The 21,248-nt window shown below is 39.3% G+C and overlaps 1 protein-coding gene across 3 annotated transcripts in view; it reads left to right on the forward strand.

Annotated features, from left to right (window-relative positions):
• cadm1a (cell adhesion molecule 1a) overlaps positions 1–21,248 on the forward strand; it is a 317,402-nt gene that overhangs the window by 279,355 nt on the left and 16,799 nt on the right. For 2 of the 3 annotated variants that reach the window (XM_041051345.1, XM_041051346.1), the window contains 2 exons: positions 3,195–3,284; positions 12,382–12,414. In XM_041051345.1, coding sequence (XP_040907279.1) covers positions 3,195–3,284; positions 12,382–12,414 — 123 coding nt within the window. The remainder of the gene's footprint in view (positions 1–3,194; positions 3,285–12,381; positions 12,415–21,248) is intronic. The other variant, XM_041051347.1, reaches the window with a different exon arrangement.

Raw genomic sequence — 21,248 nt, forward strand, 5'->3', positions numbered from 1 at the left:
GTCAATGAGCTCCAGTGTTCTTTGATACATTGCAACGGCTATCCACGAAAAGTAGGGAGGAAATGTAATGTACATTCATACAATATCACCAGTCTTTCTTTTAATCTTTTTTTTTTTTTTTTTTTTTTTTTTTTTATAAATGTTAAGTTTTTAATGAGTTGTTGACACTGATGATCCCAAACATCTGCTGGACCCTCACGGTTCATGATGGGATAAAACCAATTAGACGGCACCACCCCCGAGCTGGAGTTTGTTGGCTCTAAAGCATGTGTGAAACTCATCAGCTCAAGCTTCATCTGCCAGCTGACTTCCCAGCGGATCATTTCTCCCCGCCTTTGTCTCCACATTGGTCTGTATACAGCCTTTTGTATTGTCAAGGTTGTCTTTAAAGGAATGGGATTGTTGATAGATTAAAACCATACTGTACATCAGTTTCAGTACTGATCCAGATCACCTGAAGGCCAGAATTTGCATTTTTAAATTTGCTTCAGGCACAGTTCTGAGGGGCCCCACCGTCTTCTCTGGCTTGTATTGGAATTACTTGATTTGCTTTTCTTAAAAAGGGCAAAAAAACAGATCATTTTCAAAACAAACAACTGTGAGCAGACTTTTGTAGTAAGTATGAACATCATCTGCCCTCAGGGAAGACTACTTTTAAATGATAAACAACCTTTGCGCCCTTAGGGAAGACATTGCAAACAGCAAGATGACTTTTATTATGTCTTTAATATAACTTTGGGATATAAACATTTTCAATTTGCTCTTATTTCGTAGTAAAAAATGCACTTTCTTGAAAAACAGTACATTCAAGTTTGGTTCCTTGAATGTTCCATGTACAGCCTGTTGGTTGTGGCAGTCAGTTTGAAGGATAAGGCTGGTACTGGTGTCCGTTTGTATTTTTCTGAACATTCATCAGACCACAGACATGAGTCTTTAAAAACTAGGCACAGCTATGTAGTTTAAAGTTTAATATAGGTTCAGCAGTTTACTTAAACAACTGGTCACTGTTGTTTTTAGCAAACGTTACTCAAACTGGAGTAAGCAGTTCATTTATTTGAGAGTAATTTCACAGATTAATACAGTTTTGATACACTATTGAGAATTTCCAGCAGCAGGACGATGTATGTGAAATTGCCTCAAAATAAACCAAAGTCACTGCATTCATGGTAATGAAGGAGATGTCAGACAGTGCAACAGAGTGGCACATTGATATGATTTTATTTATTTATGTGTTTATTTATTTATTTTACACCAATAGAGGTCTTTGGTACAGAGGAATAAGATCTAACAGGGATTTGGATTCATGGGATTTGGTGACAGTTATACAGAGAATATCACCAGTCTCATGCTTAAGGGTTTTTTTTTGTTTTTTTCCAATCGAACCAAAATTAAATTTCAATTCAATTCAATTCAATTTTATTTATATAGTGCCTTCCACAATCAAAATTGTCTCAAAGCCCTGTACAGAGACCCAGAGCCTGACCCCAGAGCAAGCACTTAAAACACCACTGGATTCCTGTCCACTTTGGTTTGGTCCAGCTTTTAACTGTGGCTGGAATTTCGTAGCTTCAGATGCTATTTAAAATTAGTTTCGAAACTCATTATGCATACAAATGCATTTAATTTTATGTGACATGCAGCAAAGTACTTCCTTTTAAAAAATCACTGCCATTTTGGCAGTGTCCTCCCACAGAAAGCACATTGTCATTCATGCTAAGTACTTGAAACCAGGCCCAGCCAATATCATTCAGTGGCAGATCCACTGTGCCAGAAATTTCAAGACCTGCTGTTCTTGAAAGCACACTCATAACTCTGATGCAGTCTTTTTTTTATATTTTTAGTTTAAAAAAACAACATTTTGCCAAGAAGGTGAAATGTTGATTCATAAATTGAACTGAGCTGAAATTAAAATGATCATATTGAGAAGGAGTGTGCAGCTCTCCTTTTTACTTTACTTTGATGTCTACCTCACCTGAGTAGGTGTGTGTTTTTCCTCCTGTCTCTGCAGTGAATGAAAACTGAGACAAGAAAAATAACAGCAGCAGCAGCTGAGAACTGCAAATGTAGATACGGTGACGTGCACCACCTACAGACAAGGAAAGCAACAGCTCTTCCAATGTTGTCACTTGTGCCACCTGCAGGAAATGAGCATTGCAGCTGCAGCTTTTTCTTTCTCTTTGGTGAAAATGCAACATAGACTCATATGGTCTTTAGCTAACAAGTTAAAACGTCACCTCTTCTGTCTCCTTGAGTCCCCTCTCCTCCGTGCTTTCTGTCCACACTCGTTTCCTTTCCTCACCTTCTTATAATACCTTATTTCATTAAAGTGTAGACTAGCCTTCCTCCTTATCGACAGCCAGAAATTACTTATTTTTTCAGCGCCTTTTAATAACCCCAACAGGTTTTTCAGTCCAGGCCCAGGCAATCAGAGCAGCACGGGAGATTTCTAACCAAGCAGCGCTGCCAGCGGCTTCATATCAGTGCAGCCCTGCCACTTCAACAAGGAAAATGTCACTTTTGATATCTCCCCCTGGTCATAGTCAGGGTGGGGAGTCTAACCCAGCTAATGAAGTAAAAAGGGAAAAGCTGTGGGAGGAAAAATGGACGCAGCTTGATGCTTTTTATTTATTTATTTATTTATTTTACGTGAATATTATTTCCTTCCCTCTGTTCTTGTGCACTGTCAATTATTGTGTCATTATGTTTGAGTTTATATATCAGTTTTTGGGTTTTTTTTGTGGCCAGTCTCCTCATCGACTTTGGGGATATTAAAAATGCACATGCATGTGGACAGATAGCTCATTGCATAACAATGACAACATAAGTACAACATCAGCACGTTACTCACTAGACACTTAATCACAACCATGTGCTCGCTAGCATGGTTAGTATTTCATGCCATAAAAGAGAAGAGTTCCCCACAAGATCAGGTTAGTTGGTCTGAGACAAGATGATGTGTTGCAGTGTCACAGCTCTGTGTACAGTATTTAATGCACTGCCATCCAGCTAATTCATCACAAAGTCTGCAGCAGACCTTTAACTCACACACACATGGTGACAGTCAATGAGCTGCTGGTCATATATCAAACAGCGAGACCATCGCTTCACAGTGACTTTACTTTATCTTCATGGCTTTTATACTCATTTGTTTCCCCTCCCCCCTGAGTTTGTCATGTATTTGTCCTCTCATCCAGATGCTCCCACCACCACCCCTAAACCCACCACTGCCACCACCACCACCACCACCATCACCACCACCACCTCCTACCCCGAAGCCAATCAAGGTACAGTATCTCCCTCACACGACCTGTTTATCTGTGTGTGCATGTGTGTGTGCGCTCCCCCACTCACAGCGCAGCCCTGAATCACTCCATGTATGTCCATCCTCATGACATGGTGTCAGTCATATTCACATGCATGTTTCTTTACCCATTAGTTAAGGTCATCCAGTTTGTTGTTTACTTTAACAGTTAATTCTAAATGCCCTCATCGTTTAACAGGTAAAAATGTGAGTGACTGGTTGAGACCACAGCAAGTATTCACATACCAAATTCTCAAATGAAAGCAGGTCGAGTTTCACATGATATTTGAACGGGAGCGGAAGCTTGGTCAGTTTATACTTAGTTCCTTGTTCACTTATGAAGACTGTGAGAAACAGAAAGCTCCGGAAACGCTTATTTTAAGTGGATATTGTGTTGAGATTATTTTGTCTCAAATACTGATCCCAAGGTCAAAAAGGAACTTCCATACTTTTTGTCTTACCGAGAGTGAGATGTGAAGATTGATTCAAATCTCATGACTGTCTATGAATATTAGAAGGAGCCAGCCTAAAATAGGCAAACCATGTCATGATTTACCTCTGTACCTAATGCAAAGACACAATATTGATATCAATGTTCTCACGTCTTTATGATTTACATAAACACAAAAATGGTTCGATAAAATATTATTTAACTTGGAAAATATGACAAATGAAGAGAGACTTCAATTTTATACAACTTCATCTCTTGCAGTGAGGAATTATGAGTAGTTACCAGGCTCCACAGCAAAAAATGATATGCCCCCACATGTTTTTTCTATTTTTCAAATGTGTGTGTGTGCGTGTGTGTGGGTGTGTACTGTTGTTGGGATTGAGAGGACAGCTCGTAGGCCAAGGCTTAGCTCATGTTGTCTGTTTGTCAGTGCAACCTCTTAGAGCAACCCGCTGGCCGTCAATAATGCTTTGTTCCCAAATATCCTTTCACAGCAGGGTTACAAAACAGGCCTGGTGCACAGTAATATGCCATAAAAAGATTTGGTTTTCCCTATCAAACTGCTAACTGCGCCATAACACAAGAAAAACATTAATTATAATTATAAATAGCAGCGTGACGATGATGTGTTGATATCACCTGAACTGCTGTAAATGATGAAACATGGATAATGGATGCTTTATAATAATTGAATGAGTTTGGTAATTGTTCTACAACATTTAGTCACTGCAGACAGAAGAATTGCCTTTTATATGAAACACATCTCTCGCTCATATAAAAAAAAAAAAGTCAATTATAGATCATGGAGGGAAGAAGGAAGCAGTAGGGGTTAATAATAACTGAACACGAGCTCTTGAAAATTAGGCCATTTAGAAATAAACAAATTTTATCTCACTCTTTCAGCAACCGAACTCGGGGCTATTGTGAGTGTAAATCTCCAAAGGGCGCAGATAGAAAACATCACTTTATGCCTTGACTCAGAAATCAGCCCGAGCTCCAAATGCAATCAAAGCCTCTCTGACAGACCGCTCAATGGGAACAAATCTCACGAGGCTGGCAGAAATCACAGGCATTGTGCTTGATTATGCCATCTGATTGGATTAAAGAGAATACCTATCTATGCAGGCTGATTGATAGCTCCTTTGCCTCAGATCAAGGAGTGTGGAGTCTGCACAGGCCCGTTCTGATTGTAGCTATCCTGACTGATTCACGCTGAGATCTCTGCTGATTTGCAAAATGATCACACTTTTTTCCTAATGTGCCTGCTGAGAATAATAGCGTTACCTTATAGGTAAATAACAATACTAAAGACGTAGATTTGATAAAGACCACTTGCACGAAATGAGGGAATTTGCGAATGAATACGGCTGTCTATGTAACTTTAAAAAAGAAGAAATAGCGCAGGATTTTCTTACAAAGGAACAACTGAATTCATAAGTAATAAAATGCTCCTTTGCTGAATTCAGCCGGCAACATGGGTTTTGCTGCTACAGCCTCAGTTGGTCTGGTATGATCAATAGTTTATTGTGACATAGTCAGTGATAGACAGATAGATAATTGTCATGTAGCTGACATTACTGTTTGCTAACTTTTCACTTTTTTGTTCTTGCACTACTATTGTAGCATGTCGCATAAATATTTCAATTGGTTTATCACAAATGTGATTTTTTTTTTTTTGACCCAAGAGAATCTTTGGAAATGGGAATCAATGTACCATAATCCTGTAATGGCCACTCGTGTCCACAGTGGGCGCTGTTCAGCGGAAGTCTCATCGTCGCATTATAAATTCTGCTTTTGGCAAAGCAGACTCACAAACTGACATCTGTAATCATTTGCCCGTTTCTGACAGAGGAGAACACAATGTGGAGTTTGTACTTATAGTTTCTGTTCTACTGCTGCCTCCATATTTCATGACAGAGGAGAAAATTGAAAGTGAACAATAATGGACTCGCCACATTTTTGAAAATTGGAAATGCAGCAATGTCTTTAAAAAAAGTCCAACAGTCAGTTTTCCAGCCTGATGAGTGTCTGACTACTTGTGTTTCTTTTTCCCCATTAGATGAGAAAGTTGTAGTGATGTCTCTGTCCCAGATTTCAGTAATTACTTTGATAAGTACAATATTATCGTATTCAATAGTAATGATGGCCAAAATTATTTAACTGCTAACTGTGATATAAAACTATTCTAAATGCTTGGACATGGAAGGTCATTGTTGACCTTGAGAACATTATGTGATCTCGAAGTCCAAGTCCATTCACTTTCAGCTAAATCTCATGGTCTTCATTAGCGAATGAAGGTAGGTGTCACCACATGACCTACAAGTAGAATCTCGGTCACATGAGAACAAGGTGTCTCTCATGGTCGCCTGTAACACCAGCTCTAATTCATAGACCCTATGGATCACCTGCACATTTCATGACAGCGTAGGATTAAAATAATTCTACAGAAATAAAATGCTGAGAAAATCAGAACCTGAAAAAAGGTTTTTACTGAAATACGGGAGGATTATAATATATGACAATCTCTGCAGTTCCTAAAAATAACTACAGTATATTGGCAAGCTATTTCAGTCCCCCATGAACAGGACTTATGCGGGCTCCACCTGATAAAGCAAACCTCACGTCTTCAGTGCCAATATTTTCAGATTGAAACAACCCACTTACAGTTTCTGCCAGATGTCCTCTCTTTGCTTTCAACTATCAGGGGCATTCCATTATTACTGTGTATATAGATTGAAGGCAGCAGACTCATATGGCCATAATACGCTCTGCCATTTGATTTCATTTACCCACAGTGTGCCACACAGATCAGAGACCCACTGCCAATTGAATCTATCAGAGCGGGACTGAGATTTTTTATTTTTTTTTTATGTCAATTTCCCATTAAGGGACAGAATAGAGCACTTTAAAAAATCTATTAGAGCCCCAACACATGGCTCTTAAGTGCTTGGCAGGGTTTAGAAAGTGACATGGGGAAATGACTAAATTGCTGTTTTCACAACTAAATAAATTTGTGCTGACCAGCGCCTGTAATTAGGACATATTATTAATTTCTATTCACAGTCATCTGACATTTTAATATTTCTCCAAACACCTTTCAGGAACTAAATATTCTTCTTCTCCTTTTTGGTATCATCTGTTTCTTTTCCCTTGTGCCTGTCTGCCCATATTCTTCTTTTTTTTTTTTTCTTGCCATTTCTATGCCAGGATGGAAGACACATTTTCTTTGAAAAGCAACATTTTGTGCTGCAGTCTCTCCTCAGGGGCAGCAGTCTATTATCTTTTTAGTGGTAGTCAGGGCCAACAGGAGGTCTTTTGTGAACCACGAGCCGACCCCAAAAAAGTACAAATTCTCTGATGTCTTGGTAAGGACTCAACATTCATCCTCCCACATATTTTATATCATCGCCTCTTTCTCCCCCATCAACACAGACTATTCACTCCCTAATTCAGCTCACTTGAAGATTTAAAAATCAAGATACAGAATGAAGAAATAGAGGAGGTGAACAATTTCAAGTTTTTTGGATTAATCTTAAATAAACATGTAAAGAAGATTTAAAAAATAATAAAGACCTTAGTTTCAAATCGATCGGGCACTACAGACGCACTCAGGCAGCCCAGTTATTTATGCACTTTTAAGATTTTCTTTCATTTTTAATATTAAATGGCAGAATGGGCTCAGGCATCACCATCTACAGTCAGATGCTTCACTTTCTTATACAATCAGGCTTTGAAAATAATGGACAAAAAGCCTGTCCGGTGGCTTCACTGTCACATGCTGAAAAGATGCGATCTGCTTAGCTTTGAGCTTCACTTATTTTTGTTTTCTCAAATTAGTCTTCAAATGTGTCAACAGCTTCGCCCCAGAGCCTCTTTCCAGATAAATCCAGAGACAAGACGGTGACAGAGTAACTGGGAGCATGATGAATGGCAGCTGTAAAATACCATATCGCAGATCTAAATTTGGACAATAAAGGGCTGTCAACCACCTGAAATCAAACTAATTACAGATATAAAATCCTTCGCAGCAAAGGTTAAGGGCTGGCCAAAAGCAAACCAGAGCCATAGCCATTTTTAGTAGTTAACTTCACTCTAACTTGTTTTTGTTTTTGTTTTGTTTTGTTTTGTTTGGTTGCATGTCATTACATTTCCATATTTGTTGGGTGTCGTGGTTTTATGAGAATGAAAGCTGTATATTTTAATTATAATGTGTGCGACAGCCCAACAAGGGAGACAAGTTTAAAATTAGCAATAGCGATAAACTGTGCAGTGCATCAGTTTCATGCTCTGTTTTGGAATTACATTAAACTGCATTGTCCTTATCAAAATAATAATAATAATAAAAAATGTGTTTATATTTATATAAACACTATCTGGCGAAGTGACTTAAACAATTTTTATGAATTTGGATGGGCCTTCACTTCACATTCTCCTGACTAACACATGCATGCAGTGTGTAAAATAATGTGATATTGTTCCCACTTTGCTCTGTTTGGTTCCTTGTCCATTTTAAAATTGGAGCCAGCCAGCTATAACTAATTTGATTAAGGTCGATAGCAACACAATAACTGCCATCATGTGACATACAGCCCTAAGAAAGCATCAATGATATTATAGCACTCAGCATCATGGAAAACACTTGTCTGGAGCCCAACACATCTTCTTAATGTGGAAGTATATTGTCTTCTGGAGGTTTTACTATGCTACGCAGTGACCGAAAGGAGATGAAACTCGTAAAGCAGGGCCAGGAGGTAATCAGCGAGAGCACAATATCTGAAAAGCACCACCAGTAAAGACATATTTGCAACCATTTGACTCAGTATTTACAAATACACTTATATTTCTAAATTTGGGCTTTGGTCCAAAGTGGTGGATGGAAAAACTGACCGAACTTATCATCCAGCCTAATATGTTACTGGCTGAGTTTCCCTCAGTTCCATGTTAAAGTCAGCAAAAAAACAAGTGATCAGCCACATACATCCAGCATGAATGATCAATATCTGTATTTGTTACGGTAGTTCCTCAGGACTCAGAAAAAGAGGTTTTGTTTTTTTTCTCTGGATTTACTGTTTGCACCAGTTCTTACAGGGAGAAGTTCATTGTTGGAAAGAAAGAAAAGAAAGAGATACCAGTTTCTCTATCAACAGAGCTCTGTGGGGGATGGCAAAATTCTGGGAAATAACGGAAATCACATACTAAAGCCAGAGTAGAGAAGGTAGGTCAGAAAGAGTGGATCCAACAAAAAAGTAATCTAGCAGCCAGCGGGGACACCCAGCAGTCTGTTGGCATTTTCTCTACCACAGGGTTCCATCTAATGCATTTCTGCCACTGTAATTATGATTGACATGCAGTTATCTCTGCATGTTGAGCTGGATGTCATGTCACAGTGAGTCTGCAAAGGGCTCCTGGGAACCGTGGTAACTAGTCGTGGAGCTGTGTCCGCATCATGTCTGTGAATGTCAGCAAGGACACTGCCCATGTCTCCGACCTGAGAAGTTAGAGATGGCGGATGAGGAGCACACTGCTCAAAAGTGTCCAGGCAATCACTCAGCAGCAGACACATTGAATGGACCCACATGGCTACCACCCACACTGTAATGAGGGTTAGCAGGGCCGTGCAGCCTCTCTGTTGACTCAGGCTTGCAGGGGACAGAGGTTTCATTCAACATTTTTACACCAATGAACACCAGTAAATTACCATCTTCAAGCAGTGGCAGGGATATATTCGTCTGAGATGACCCTGCTGTGCTCCAGAGCAAGATCATAGGTATGGTTGCTGGACTGTTCTGTTGAAAAATGCTAAATTCCATGAAAATAAAAATCTTCCAGTCCATCATCTCTTTGTACATAAGACCTCTCTCAGTCTGCATTCTTGTCTGTACATGTGTTTGCATGGACTTGAGAAACATCATCGGGCGTGGTTCAAGTATAGTCCTGGTTCCTCCGTACCAAGTCCGCATTTAGCCAAGTATGGTCCAGACGCCCTAAAGTGTTCTCTGCCCATTTTACTGAGAATCCTGTCGGATCAATCGTTCAGAGCTTTAGAAGTTCTTGACTGGCTACTTGTGACAGTCTGAGCATTTTAATCATAAACTATAATTCTGTTTCAAAATGAATGTGAGTCTCACAGTCAAAATCTATTATTTGTGGCTGGCAAAGTGGCTTGGTTAGGAGTAAATTTAAGTCCGGTAACACTGTACATTAGTGCTGCCTCGGTGTACTTTTGTCTCCTTTTGCGTACAGATCTTGCCACACTTTGATGCATGTAGTTATATGGACCAACACAACAGTAGAATCTTTAAATAGAAACTCTGTCCTTATTCCTCAGGGCTGCACGACTACAGACTGCAGACTATAGAGTACAGTAAACCAATACAAAATGTCAAGAACTCTGTTCTGTCCCAGTGAATGTCAACATAATTAATATGCAGTTGTAAATATCACACATTATTGATGACTGGTCAGTTAGCTTCCTTTTTGTTGCATTAAAGCCAGATCAGGTAAATTGCTATGCTACAAACATTTCATACATCCCGTAATTGTTGTGGAAAGCAAAGTAATTTGACTGATCTGTAAAAATGTCACTGTGTGATCTTTATTACCTGTCACTTAAACACCAATGCAGTGTTTTTGTCTGTGGCAGGATCCTGTAATGAGGATCCAACAGTTTGACTGTTGTACACGTTTTTCACTAATCCTCTGAGCTCGTCGTGTGATGCCATAAAGTCTGGGCTTAGGCCAAATTTAACTTGCCACTCTAATCTCACTCTGAGCTATGAACGTTTGTTTTAGCACAGCAGCAAACTAGAATAAACACATGCCACAATAACGGAAACATTAATTCTGTAGATAATTCTTAGGCTCCAATGGTGTTTTTACTGAGCTATACTTTAACCAAGTAATACTGAGAGACTGGCGCTGACGTGTCCCAGCTAGTCAAGGACCTTGTAGAGAAATGGATCCACAGACTGTTCAGAAATTCTGAGATGGACCTGATACAGTGTCACCTTGTGAGATTGTTCTCCCTACACTGAGCCTCTGGCTGTAGAGCCGAGGTGTGGCATTGGCCTACTGCTCCCTGAGCAATTACACATTAGTACTGAGCACCATTCTCTCTCTTACACAAACATCTGTCTATGTCTTGACAGCTCGCAGGCAACGCACTTTCTCATGTCTCTGCTGAGACAGAGGTCCAAGGAAACGCAACGCACACTAATGTACATTTAGCCTCTTGAAATTAAAAGCAGCTGTTAAAGCTTCCCCACCTGAACATGATCTCTTTTTGTGTGTTTATCCTGCCCACATTCCAGACATGAACAAATGTTTTTACCTTTTTAATTTCATTTCAGTGCTTTGTCTGTGTTAAAGACACGCTGTGATAAACGCTTAGAGCCATGTATGTTTTCAGAGAATCCCCATTTGTTGTTGGGTGTGTTTTTAATAGGCGTACTGTACTTACATACTGGTCTCACTGGTTGCATTTGCAGGAAGTTGATGAATCTCAACCAAAGACAGAGTTGCAATGAAATGCTGACTACTATGGAATCTCGACCGCATCAAGTAGCAGTTAGGACCTCTGTATGAGTTTGCTCAGTGATGCATAAGCTGAGCAAACGTAACGTGTTCACAGACGACTGTTATCAATAACGTTTTATTTTTTACAAAGCTTGGCAACACTACTTATGACAGCTACTGCAAAAACATGAACATGTGCTTACAGCACTCAGTCGAGATTCCATCATAGTCTGCCTCGCCAATTGAGAGGACCGCCTGTGTTGTAACTGATGTCTTGTCTGCATTTCCAGCTCTTGGAGCAAAATATGGAGACATTTCATCCATTAATATCTGTGTAGGCATTTACAGATTTATGTACACAATCACAGATCTATGTATGCGTTTGCAGACTTGTCTACATATTTACAAATCTCAATACGCTTGCAAATATGGATACAGATTTGGAGAATTTTTTAAACATTAATAAATCTGATGACACACACACGGATACTGAATATTTGCAGATTCCTGTACACATTCATCCCACAAATCTCAGTATGCATTTAAAGACTCTTTTACACATTTACAAGTCTGCTTGTGCACACACGGATTGAAATAGAGTTACACAACTCTCCACTTACATTGTAAATAGTTCTGCTATAATAATGGCCCCATATTTTCCAAACCATACACTGTTAAATTAGGACAGCTGCATAATTATTTCCTCTTGGTAGTTTGTCTTTTCTCCACACCAAAGCTGCCAACAGTACATGATAATAGTTTCATCCATATCTCCTCAAGCAGTAGCCACACTCCCCTCTACACAAATGTCCAGTGTGTGCAGTGGAAAGTGTATTTTTGTGTGCGTGTGTTTGTGTGTGTGTGTGTGTGTGTGTGTGTGTAAGCTTTTGTTTATCTCTGCACTGCCTTTGGTTCCCTTTGATTTCCCGTAAGCCTTATGTCTTTTGTCATGTTCTGGTCTTCTGAATGCTTGCTTATGGGTGTCATTTGTTTTCTCCCCCTACCCCATTCCCTCCCTCCCTGCCTCCTTCCCCATTTCTCCTTTATTTGCATGCTGTTCCTCCTGTTCCACACCTCCCTCCACAACTGCCATGTCCTCTCCTTGTGTGCTCAGATACTGCGCCCAGCACTGAACCTGCAGCTCATGGTTGGTATCTCTACTTTCCTCTTTATGTCTCTTTTTTTAAAGTGTATCCTGTCTCTGCAGCATGCCTACTTTTACTGTTGCACAGCAGATATTGTTATTTTAGGCTGCCCAGCCTGGAAATGTAAGCTGTGTCCCTGGTATCAGTCATTTATTGATCACAATTGATATGCCTTTTGATGCCACCCATAAACATCCTTTTTTTTTTTTTTTTTCCAAAAGTTCTCCTCGCTGGAACTGCACTTCTGAAGTGGTTGCTCCAACTAACCAATTACTCTGTTTCCCTGAAGGTGCCACAGAGGAATAAAACCCACTCTGAGGCCAGGCCTGATTATATCGACAGCATGAAATGATTTTGTGTGCAGGCAAAAATAGACTTCATTTACTCGTTTTCATTAATGTGAATGAAAATGATACACACCATTTTCTCATTTTGCCTAATTTGCATCCCCCTTTTTTTTCCTAAATTATTTTGTAGTTTCATAATTTGTGTGAGCGAATTCATGAACGCGTGGTCACAAGCTTTCGTTAAAGCATGTGCTCGGTTTTGCTCCATCAAGAAATTTCAAACTGACTTCACTCATTTGTCATAATGACCAAATTAGGGATCTGCAGAGCAAAAATGAGCCGTGGGCCCCCATTAACCCCCTGTTTGTGGTGATTTAGTCAAACAGAATGTTATTTAGGTATCTGACCACATAAAGTTTCACACAAGTGGACAACACAAACACGCTAATGGAATTGCCATAAACCAAGAGACACAGAATGACTCTGAGGATCTTGGGCCCCAGGGAAACCTCCTGCTTTGCCTGGTTGGTAATCCATCCTTGCCTGCCAGATAATACTTCCATTTACATGATAGCATTTTCTCTTAGTTTATTTAAACTGGATGGTCAGATTTGATCAAAACAGAAGACAGGGCCAGATGGGCTTAGGGGTTGTTGAGCGGAGTGGGATGTAAACAACATAACTGCCTCCAAGAAAAGACATTAGAAGCAGTCATCTTATTGTTTTGGATTCTAAATTATGATGACTCACTTCAGAGACATTTTTGAGACGGGAACGTTTTTGCTCTTCTCGTGCAGTTTGAAAATTTTTGACATAACATGGCATGAGTCACAGTACCTCTTGTACAGAAGACTTTAGAACAAAGTTTACAAATTTAAGCATAAGTGAGGGATAGAGGGGTCTGTGCAACTCCATATTATATAGACTTTTTACTGAAGGCAATGCCTTTAAACATGATTCATAATAGGTGATTGGATTTATTTTCCAAATGATTCTCAGATACAGAAAAAATTCTAAAAATTAGCTGATTGGCTGGTTAAGCTATTTCACCTTTCCACTGCTCTTGGACTTTTTCTGCTGGGCACTGTCCTGTTTGAACAAAAAACAATTTGCAGTGGATTATCATATGATAGTGAAAACCTTCAAAATAACACGTGTGTAAAACAAAAATATCCCCTGACTGAGCTGTGAGTTGGCATTACATATTGGATATGATATTCACTGTCACATCCCTTTGCAATATCATAACTGATTTGATTAGAGTTTTTTAATATAACTCTTTTCATTAGTTTTTTAATTGAAAGAAGGAGCAGTCATTATGAAATCATTCAGTTCCAGATTTGAGGGGAAAAATGTAAAAAGATTTTAAATTGCCCTTTTGCATAAGTTTACATATTAAGGAAGAAAATCATAGTTAAAAAAACATTTTGCATCTATAAAGCTTTAAGATTGTAATTTTATCGTGATACCTAAAATATTTTCTTATCTATGCATGAATGAATGTATTCAATGATCATCAGCATAAGTCGGCATCTTTAATAGAGCACAGCAATTCTAGTGGGATATCAGGCCACTGAAGTGCCTCCTGACATGGTGTTGACACGCCTGCAGCAGTAGTGAGGTTTCCTCCTTGTAATTGATGTTGGCAGCTTGCATTGGCCAGACCACAGATGCTTTATTCATCTTTATTCATTCTTTTTGTGAGATGTGTTTATGAGCTTTTGAATGGTTGCCCCAGATGTTGTGTCTCAACTCATAATCATTTTTTAAATGTTAGTAATTAACTGCAGTGATGCATCATGAATATGATATTTATATTTACTGGAAGTTTTACTAGATGGTGCTTTGGACTAAAAGCAGTGAACAGCAGCAGTACAGAACCAAGTTCTCAAAGCCGGTAACAAGCTGTGTGAAGCATCATTTAAAAAGCATTTTTAGAAGAAACTTTAGGTTTGAGCGAACAGTAAAATATCTTCAGCAGCCTGCTAAAAGTGGCTGTTTAGATTTAAGTAAGTTATTTATTTGTCTTGTCTTCAAAATATATCCAGAGCTCTCAATCTAAAATTGCAGCCCAGTGCACCCAAGAGTTTCCTCCATATTGGACAAGTCTGATGCCAATGTACAGTGCCAGTGCAGGTGGTAGTGTAGCCTTTAAGTGTCAGGGTGGCACTGATCTGATATCAGTGTTATGAGACTGTTCATCTGTATATCAATTCATAATCAGTCTATCAAAACAATACTTGGTGCTTCTTTTAACTTAACTAAAATTTCGTAAACTGAATGTAGCTTCTGTTTCTCCCAAATTACATTTTAAACTTATTATCAGTTCTTCAATCTTCAATTTTTAATCAGTAGTTTTTGAAAAATGTATCAGATGATGATGTAAAAACAACACAACAATGCGAAAGAGGTGACTCCCTCGGCTTTATGGAGCTTTACAGTGAGTTTCAGCTCATTGTTTAACTGTCGCAGTGGCTCGCAGTTTAATGTTCTGGTTCACTCTCAGTGCTGTCATAGCAAAATTCCCTGCTCAGCACAAAACAACAGACAGACACTGTTAGAGACTAACTGGTGAACACAGCAGAGCATTTAGCAGGTAAAGAGTCAGATGTTTCCCTCAGGAGTTGAGACCAAAACCAGGGTTTAAAAAAAAGAGTGAACAGAAGGTGGCCAGAAACCTAATGATGCTCCGTAACTGCTGGATGTGTAAATGAGCAACTGGTTGCTTTCAAGTTCACCATATCAAATGAAAAAGACAATAATATGTCAATATTATGTTTACAACTTGTTTCCACTGTTGCCAAAAACTTTTATTTAGTAAAAGTTTAATAAATTGTTAAGTGAAACACTTAATAGGTTTTCACAACCTGTCACTGTTTACATCTCCTGTGTGTACAGTAAAAGCAAAAAGAGCAGATATCAGACCTTTCATAACACAGGATTTAAGCACACTTGTAATCTAAATGCCAAGTGATACTAATAAATGTATTCTCACATAACATTTTGATGTGTTTAAAAAAAAAAAGGATGTTCTCTTACAGTATTTTCTTCTCATAAAATACTGGAAAAGGGCAAAAGAAGATGGACTAAAACCAGATGAATGGATTTGCACGGTGGGATTTCATTAATATGCATACGCTATTTGGCGAATATACATTAGTGGAAGGTTCAGGTGTTGTATCGAATATTTAAATATAATTAACATTCATTTATTCCATAAGACTTATGCTGATGTGAAATTGGCTTTTCAGTGGAAATATCAGGCAGTTTATTTGTACCAGCTGACAACCCGTGAAATGCCTTTTTAGTTTTGCTCTTGCAAATATCAACAGCATTTCATGATGTAGATATGACCTTAAAAAACGAGCTCGCAACATATTGATCATATTTACTACCTCAAATTAATCATGTTCATTTGTCCTTGAAGGTTAAAACAGTTTTATTCTGAAAGCATTGCTGTGCCTTTTCCCTTCAGAAGCTAAAACCATGGACGCAGCTGCTCTCTGGAGGTTAGCAACAATGATCTTACTGTAAATATGAGAATATGATGTTATGTAATTTAATATAAGAATAATCAAGGTCAGAATTCAACATAAATTTAATTCTAATACAGATGAAATGTAAGTCCTGTTCATATTAGTCTTGTTCACTGCAACATCCCAGAGGTGCAAACTCATTTTGAGCCAATCTCTCTCTCTCTTTGCAAAATGAACATTGTCACACATCAAATCCTCTGCTCCCTGGATCTCCCTCAAACCTAAAGCATGCTGTGTTCCTGCCACTGTTAAAGACTCAAGCTTTGACACATTTAATTTTTACCAGCCGTGACAGCTTGGCTGGTATTGTTTTCACCTTGTGAGTCTGTGTGTGTTTGTGTCTGTGTGTGTGTATGTGTGGGTATGCCATCGTGGCAAAGTGTGATCCTGGAGACACCCACTGTACTGGGACCTACCACAGAGGTGGTTTTGAATACTCTGGCAGGTGTTTATATATCTGTCTGTCTGTGGACAGATTCTGTCACCACAATAGTGTCACGGCTGTGCAAGATGCAGTCGCAAAACTTTATAGGTGTTAAATTGAGATCAAAATTAAGGCCACGTTCAAAGCGGGGTGTGTTCAACCCATGAGCAGTGAGTACTCAGATAATAATGTAGTAATAACGTCTGAGTACCCATGGGTCTGGACATGTTCACGGTATCGAGGCTGACGTTCTCTAGTTAAAATTTTAGACCGGTTTCCAAATTACTTTAAAAACTTTCTTTTCAACATTTCCCCTAATGCTTGTCCATATGCTAATACATTGAGTTTTAAGTTGCTCCGCTTTAACAGGTATAAAACAAACAGGAGAGTCACAGATGTCAATCAAGCACAGTCTGCACACACCTACACACACAGTCCTCAGAAGAGGTCTCATTAGCCACCCACGTGGGAGCCCAGCCTGAATACTAAAGATAGTCAGCAGCTCGATAAATAGTGAATCATTTTGTACTGATCTGGATTTCAAGCCCAGATTCAATGAATATTGACACTGATTAGTCAGTGACTGGAAATACAATGATAATAACATCAACAGCACTTCTTCCCAGAGGAATAGAGTCGCAGTGGGTCGGCTGTAGTGAAGAAAGTTATGAAATTAAAGAATCAATGGAGAAAACTGCAGCGAGGCTGTAACAGTACTTTCTTAGCTGTTTAATTTGCTTATCGGGGGCCACATTTCACTGAGGCCTGACACTGTGGAAACACAGCAGCAGCTAATGATAATAATAACAGATAAGTTTGATTAGAGCAAGTTAATAGGTTGCATTAACAGTAGTCAATATTATTAACAGTTCTGACTAACTGGCACACTTAATCAAAATAATGAGGGGTGGCTGAGGCTCGGGAGGTGGAGGGGGTCATCCACTCATCACAGGGTTGGCGGTTCGATCAAGTGTGTGTGTGTGTGTGCACGTGTGTGAATAGGTGAATGAGGGAATTGATCCAACTAATATTGTGCGTGCAGCCAAATTGAGAAATAGCTTATTCCTCTGTGCCACAGACCTCCTTTGTTGTTTGAAACCTATTAAAAACACAATGACGTGCCACATCGTTGCACTGACTGACATGTTCCTTCATTACCATGAACATGGGTATTAACTGTCTGACTTGTGAGCGGCAGTAGGCCTCCTTCATTTTCTCTTTTTCTTTCCTTGTGTTTTACACATTTGCACACAGCGCAAAGACAAAACAAACCACCTGCGAACCTTGCTTCAAAGCAAGACTTCTGTGACTTCTGTGCACTCAATGCGTTTTGGATACAATTTAAGATTTTGTTGATATACATGCATTTCTTTCATTAGCGCCAGCAAAAAAGAAAACTTGCACACCTCTCATTGCACACACTTCAACTACATCTGGCAACGCCCTGTATTTAAAAAAAAAAAAAAAAACAGTATTTAAAAATATATAAACTTGTGATTATTTTTGGCTAAATCAATTCAGAAAGCCATTCATTTAGTGCTCCTCTTAAGTGTCATTTAAAATTATATTTAATAATTTGCTTGTCAACAAGGTAATCTTCAAAAATCCAGATGTGTTTGGAAAAAAAATGCTAATTCATGTGTGTACTTCCAACTCAGAGCGATTCCAAAATCATCAGCACTGGCTGGTTCCCGATAGCCTTTCAAATGTTGTTGCCATAGTGATGCCCCGCTTGTCATGACTAAAAGAAATAGGAAGCTGAGGCACTACTGAGCTTGAAGGTTCTTCCCAAGATTGTCCATTTCCCTCTAAAATAGCCCAGGTAGAGGGGAAGAGGCATGGAGGGCAGAAACAGGGAGGGAACAAATTAAACATGCAGCAGAGGCGAGAAGAGGCTCTGAGATGAGCCGCCAGTGGACTGGAGAAGTGGGTGTTGAAACATTTTGTTCTTATAAATTAAGCTTTAGCTCCAATACTGAAATGAGAGAGACCCAGAAACTGTAAAAACTTGGACATAATGACTGATTTTATTATTCATGTGGATAAACTCCACTGCACTTCTGGCTCTTTGAAGCTCTTGTGGTGCAAAGTCATTTTCGCTTGTGAGACCCCTCAGAGTTAAAGGCCTTCATGCAAAACAAAAACTATAGAAAGAGCTGCATACAGTAAATGCTCATGCAGTAGAATAGCAGAGTTACCAAAAGCTATTCCTCTTCCTTATAAAGGAAGGAGCAAACAAGTTGATGACAAAGCCTTAGCACAATTATGACCCCACACATTTTGACCAACACAGGCAAACCCTCACTGAAGTACTGTGAAGCATGCACTTATTTTAATAGTGAACTGTTTTGTCAGTTGAATAACACAGAGTACCGTGCATACACCAGTATGAATCAAACTGTAACTCTGGAACATTTCAAAGTTAAAACTTCCCGAGGAGCCAGTAAAAATTGTTCCACAAGGACGCATTACTTCTTTTGTGTTTCTGAGTGGCAGCTATTTGCCATTACCACTATTTTTGTCACTTTTGTCCAGCTGCATTTTGGGACAATAGTGCCCATCAACACCACACTCAATAATCAGGGCTTTGCTTTCAATCATGTAGCCTGCATGGGGTAAATCAACTCCCTGCTAGCAGCATGTTTCTAAAAATGCACAAAAGTGCTCGGTAGTTCAGAGCCGGCGTTTTGGTGGTGGATGTTCCACCAACCATCGTTTGCTCTTCTCATCTCACCTCCATCTTCTCACTCTTAATGAAAGGGCACATTGGTGGAAGGTGTCAGTTGCTTTAGCTGATGGCTAGCTGCACTGACTAATTTCCCATCTGGAGAGAGAGAGAGCGTCTGGAAAGGACACACCTGCCAACACGGCTGTCAGCAAGCGTGTGAAAGTAGTGAGATAATTGAGCAGCGCTCAGAGATCTAGTAGTGCAGAGGAATACAGCAGTTTAATGGCCACTTTGCTCACAGTGGGACTGTGGGAGATGAAGCACAGGACTTTCCTCTTTAATCCAAGGACTAAGCTGTCACATTTGGACGTCATTAAAGAGACAAGGCATTCATTAAATGATAAGGACACAATGTGCAATATTGCCATCAGGTAACTTTGGAAAGTATTTTGTTAATGGAGAAGTTTATCTCTGTTGTGTGTTCTCGAGGAAGAGACGTTTTTGAAAATCTGGCCACATTCTAAATGCGAACCTTTAAAGTTGAACACGGTTGTCGCAGACTTCAGAGAGTGCAGCGCACAGGTGAACTTGGGTTGACAGACTATCAAAGGGACACATGGCGCTGCCATCTTCACCATCCACGCGACATATGAGTAGGTTAAAGGGACACAGCGGCATGTTTTTGACAGTTACAACATGAGTTTGATGATTGTGTGCACACAAAAGAATTTGTCGGTTTGATGGTGATGAGATGGTTTCGGCCTTTGTTAAACCTTGGAGTACCTCGGCCTGTTTAACCTCATTTATGGAACTGGCATTTAAAACAGGCCTCTCTTTCTTGGAGTCATATCTCAGTCAAATCTGAACAAACAGAACATGACGCAGATTCTCTGATATCCATCGAGGATGAACATATGTAGATCTGCTTAGAAATCATGTAAAGAAGATCCCCCTTAGAACTTCTTAGATCTTGCCTTGTCATCATTAAATTTAGATTTTTTTTTTCTTCAGTCTCTGGGAACAGTGCAGATCCACCAAAGTGCAAAGATATACAACTTAAAAACGGGGCTCTGGTGTAACTGACTGACACTGTCAGTATTGTGCTTTCTGTTTAGGTTATCCAAAGCATGATGGGGACAAATAAAAATAAGAAAAAGAAAAATAATAGCAGTGACAAAATCTGTTTTTGTCTTTTTTTTTTTAATTTTACACTCTATATTTTCTATATGCCAAACTAATACACAGATTGTATCATAAACCTAGAAATAGAGTGAAAGCATCAAAAACAGACGAGGGTTAAAGATTTTTCACTCACTATATTTTGAGGCGTTTACACAGAAGCAGGATTTCCTGGGTCCCTGCTGGTCAACAAATATGTGGAATATCTGAAAGCTGTTTTTTGAAAGGGAAAGTTACAGGATTTGATGAATTCTCTTAGGAGGGCAGGGAGGTCACTGGGGTGGTACGACTGAAGAAATACTACAAAAAGGAGTTTTCAACTTATTTTCCACATTCACTTTCCACTCACTCATGTTTTTAACCTTCTTTTTAGCGAAAAGAAAAGGTTTGTAGCTCAGAAAAGTGCTCTGAATTAGTTTTGGCAAGTCCATTATATAGCATTTTACATCGGTGCCATAGTCGAATCCCTTCATTTAAGATGTATGTGTGCGTTTTTATGTGTGCACACAGGCATTGATGTGTTTGTATTTGAGTCTGGCAACTCAGTTGCTTGAACCCACCTTTGGGGCTGTCTTCAAATGAGGCACATATGCTGCATTAATTAGTTTCAGACTCACAACTGAGTATGACAGGTGACAAACAGGGCCCCCCCCCCCCCAAAAAAAATCTCTATCTCCTCTCATAACTCACCACCTGCTGAAAGTTAAGTGAACCTCTAAGGTTCCAACTGGCTTTTCACATG

The sequence above is a fragment of the Toxotes jaculatrix genome, chromosome 12 (genome assembly GCF_017976425.1).
Source record: "Toxotes jaculatrix isolate fToxJac2 chromosome 12, fToxJac2.pri, whole genome shotgun sequence".
NCBI lineage: Eukaryota > Metazoa > Chordata > Actinopteri > Toxotidae > Toxotes > Toxotes jaculatrix.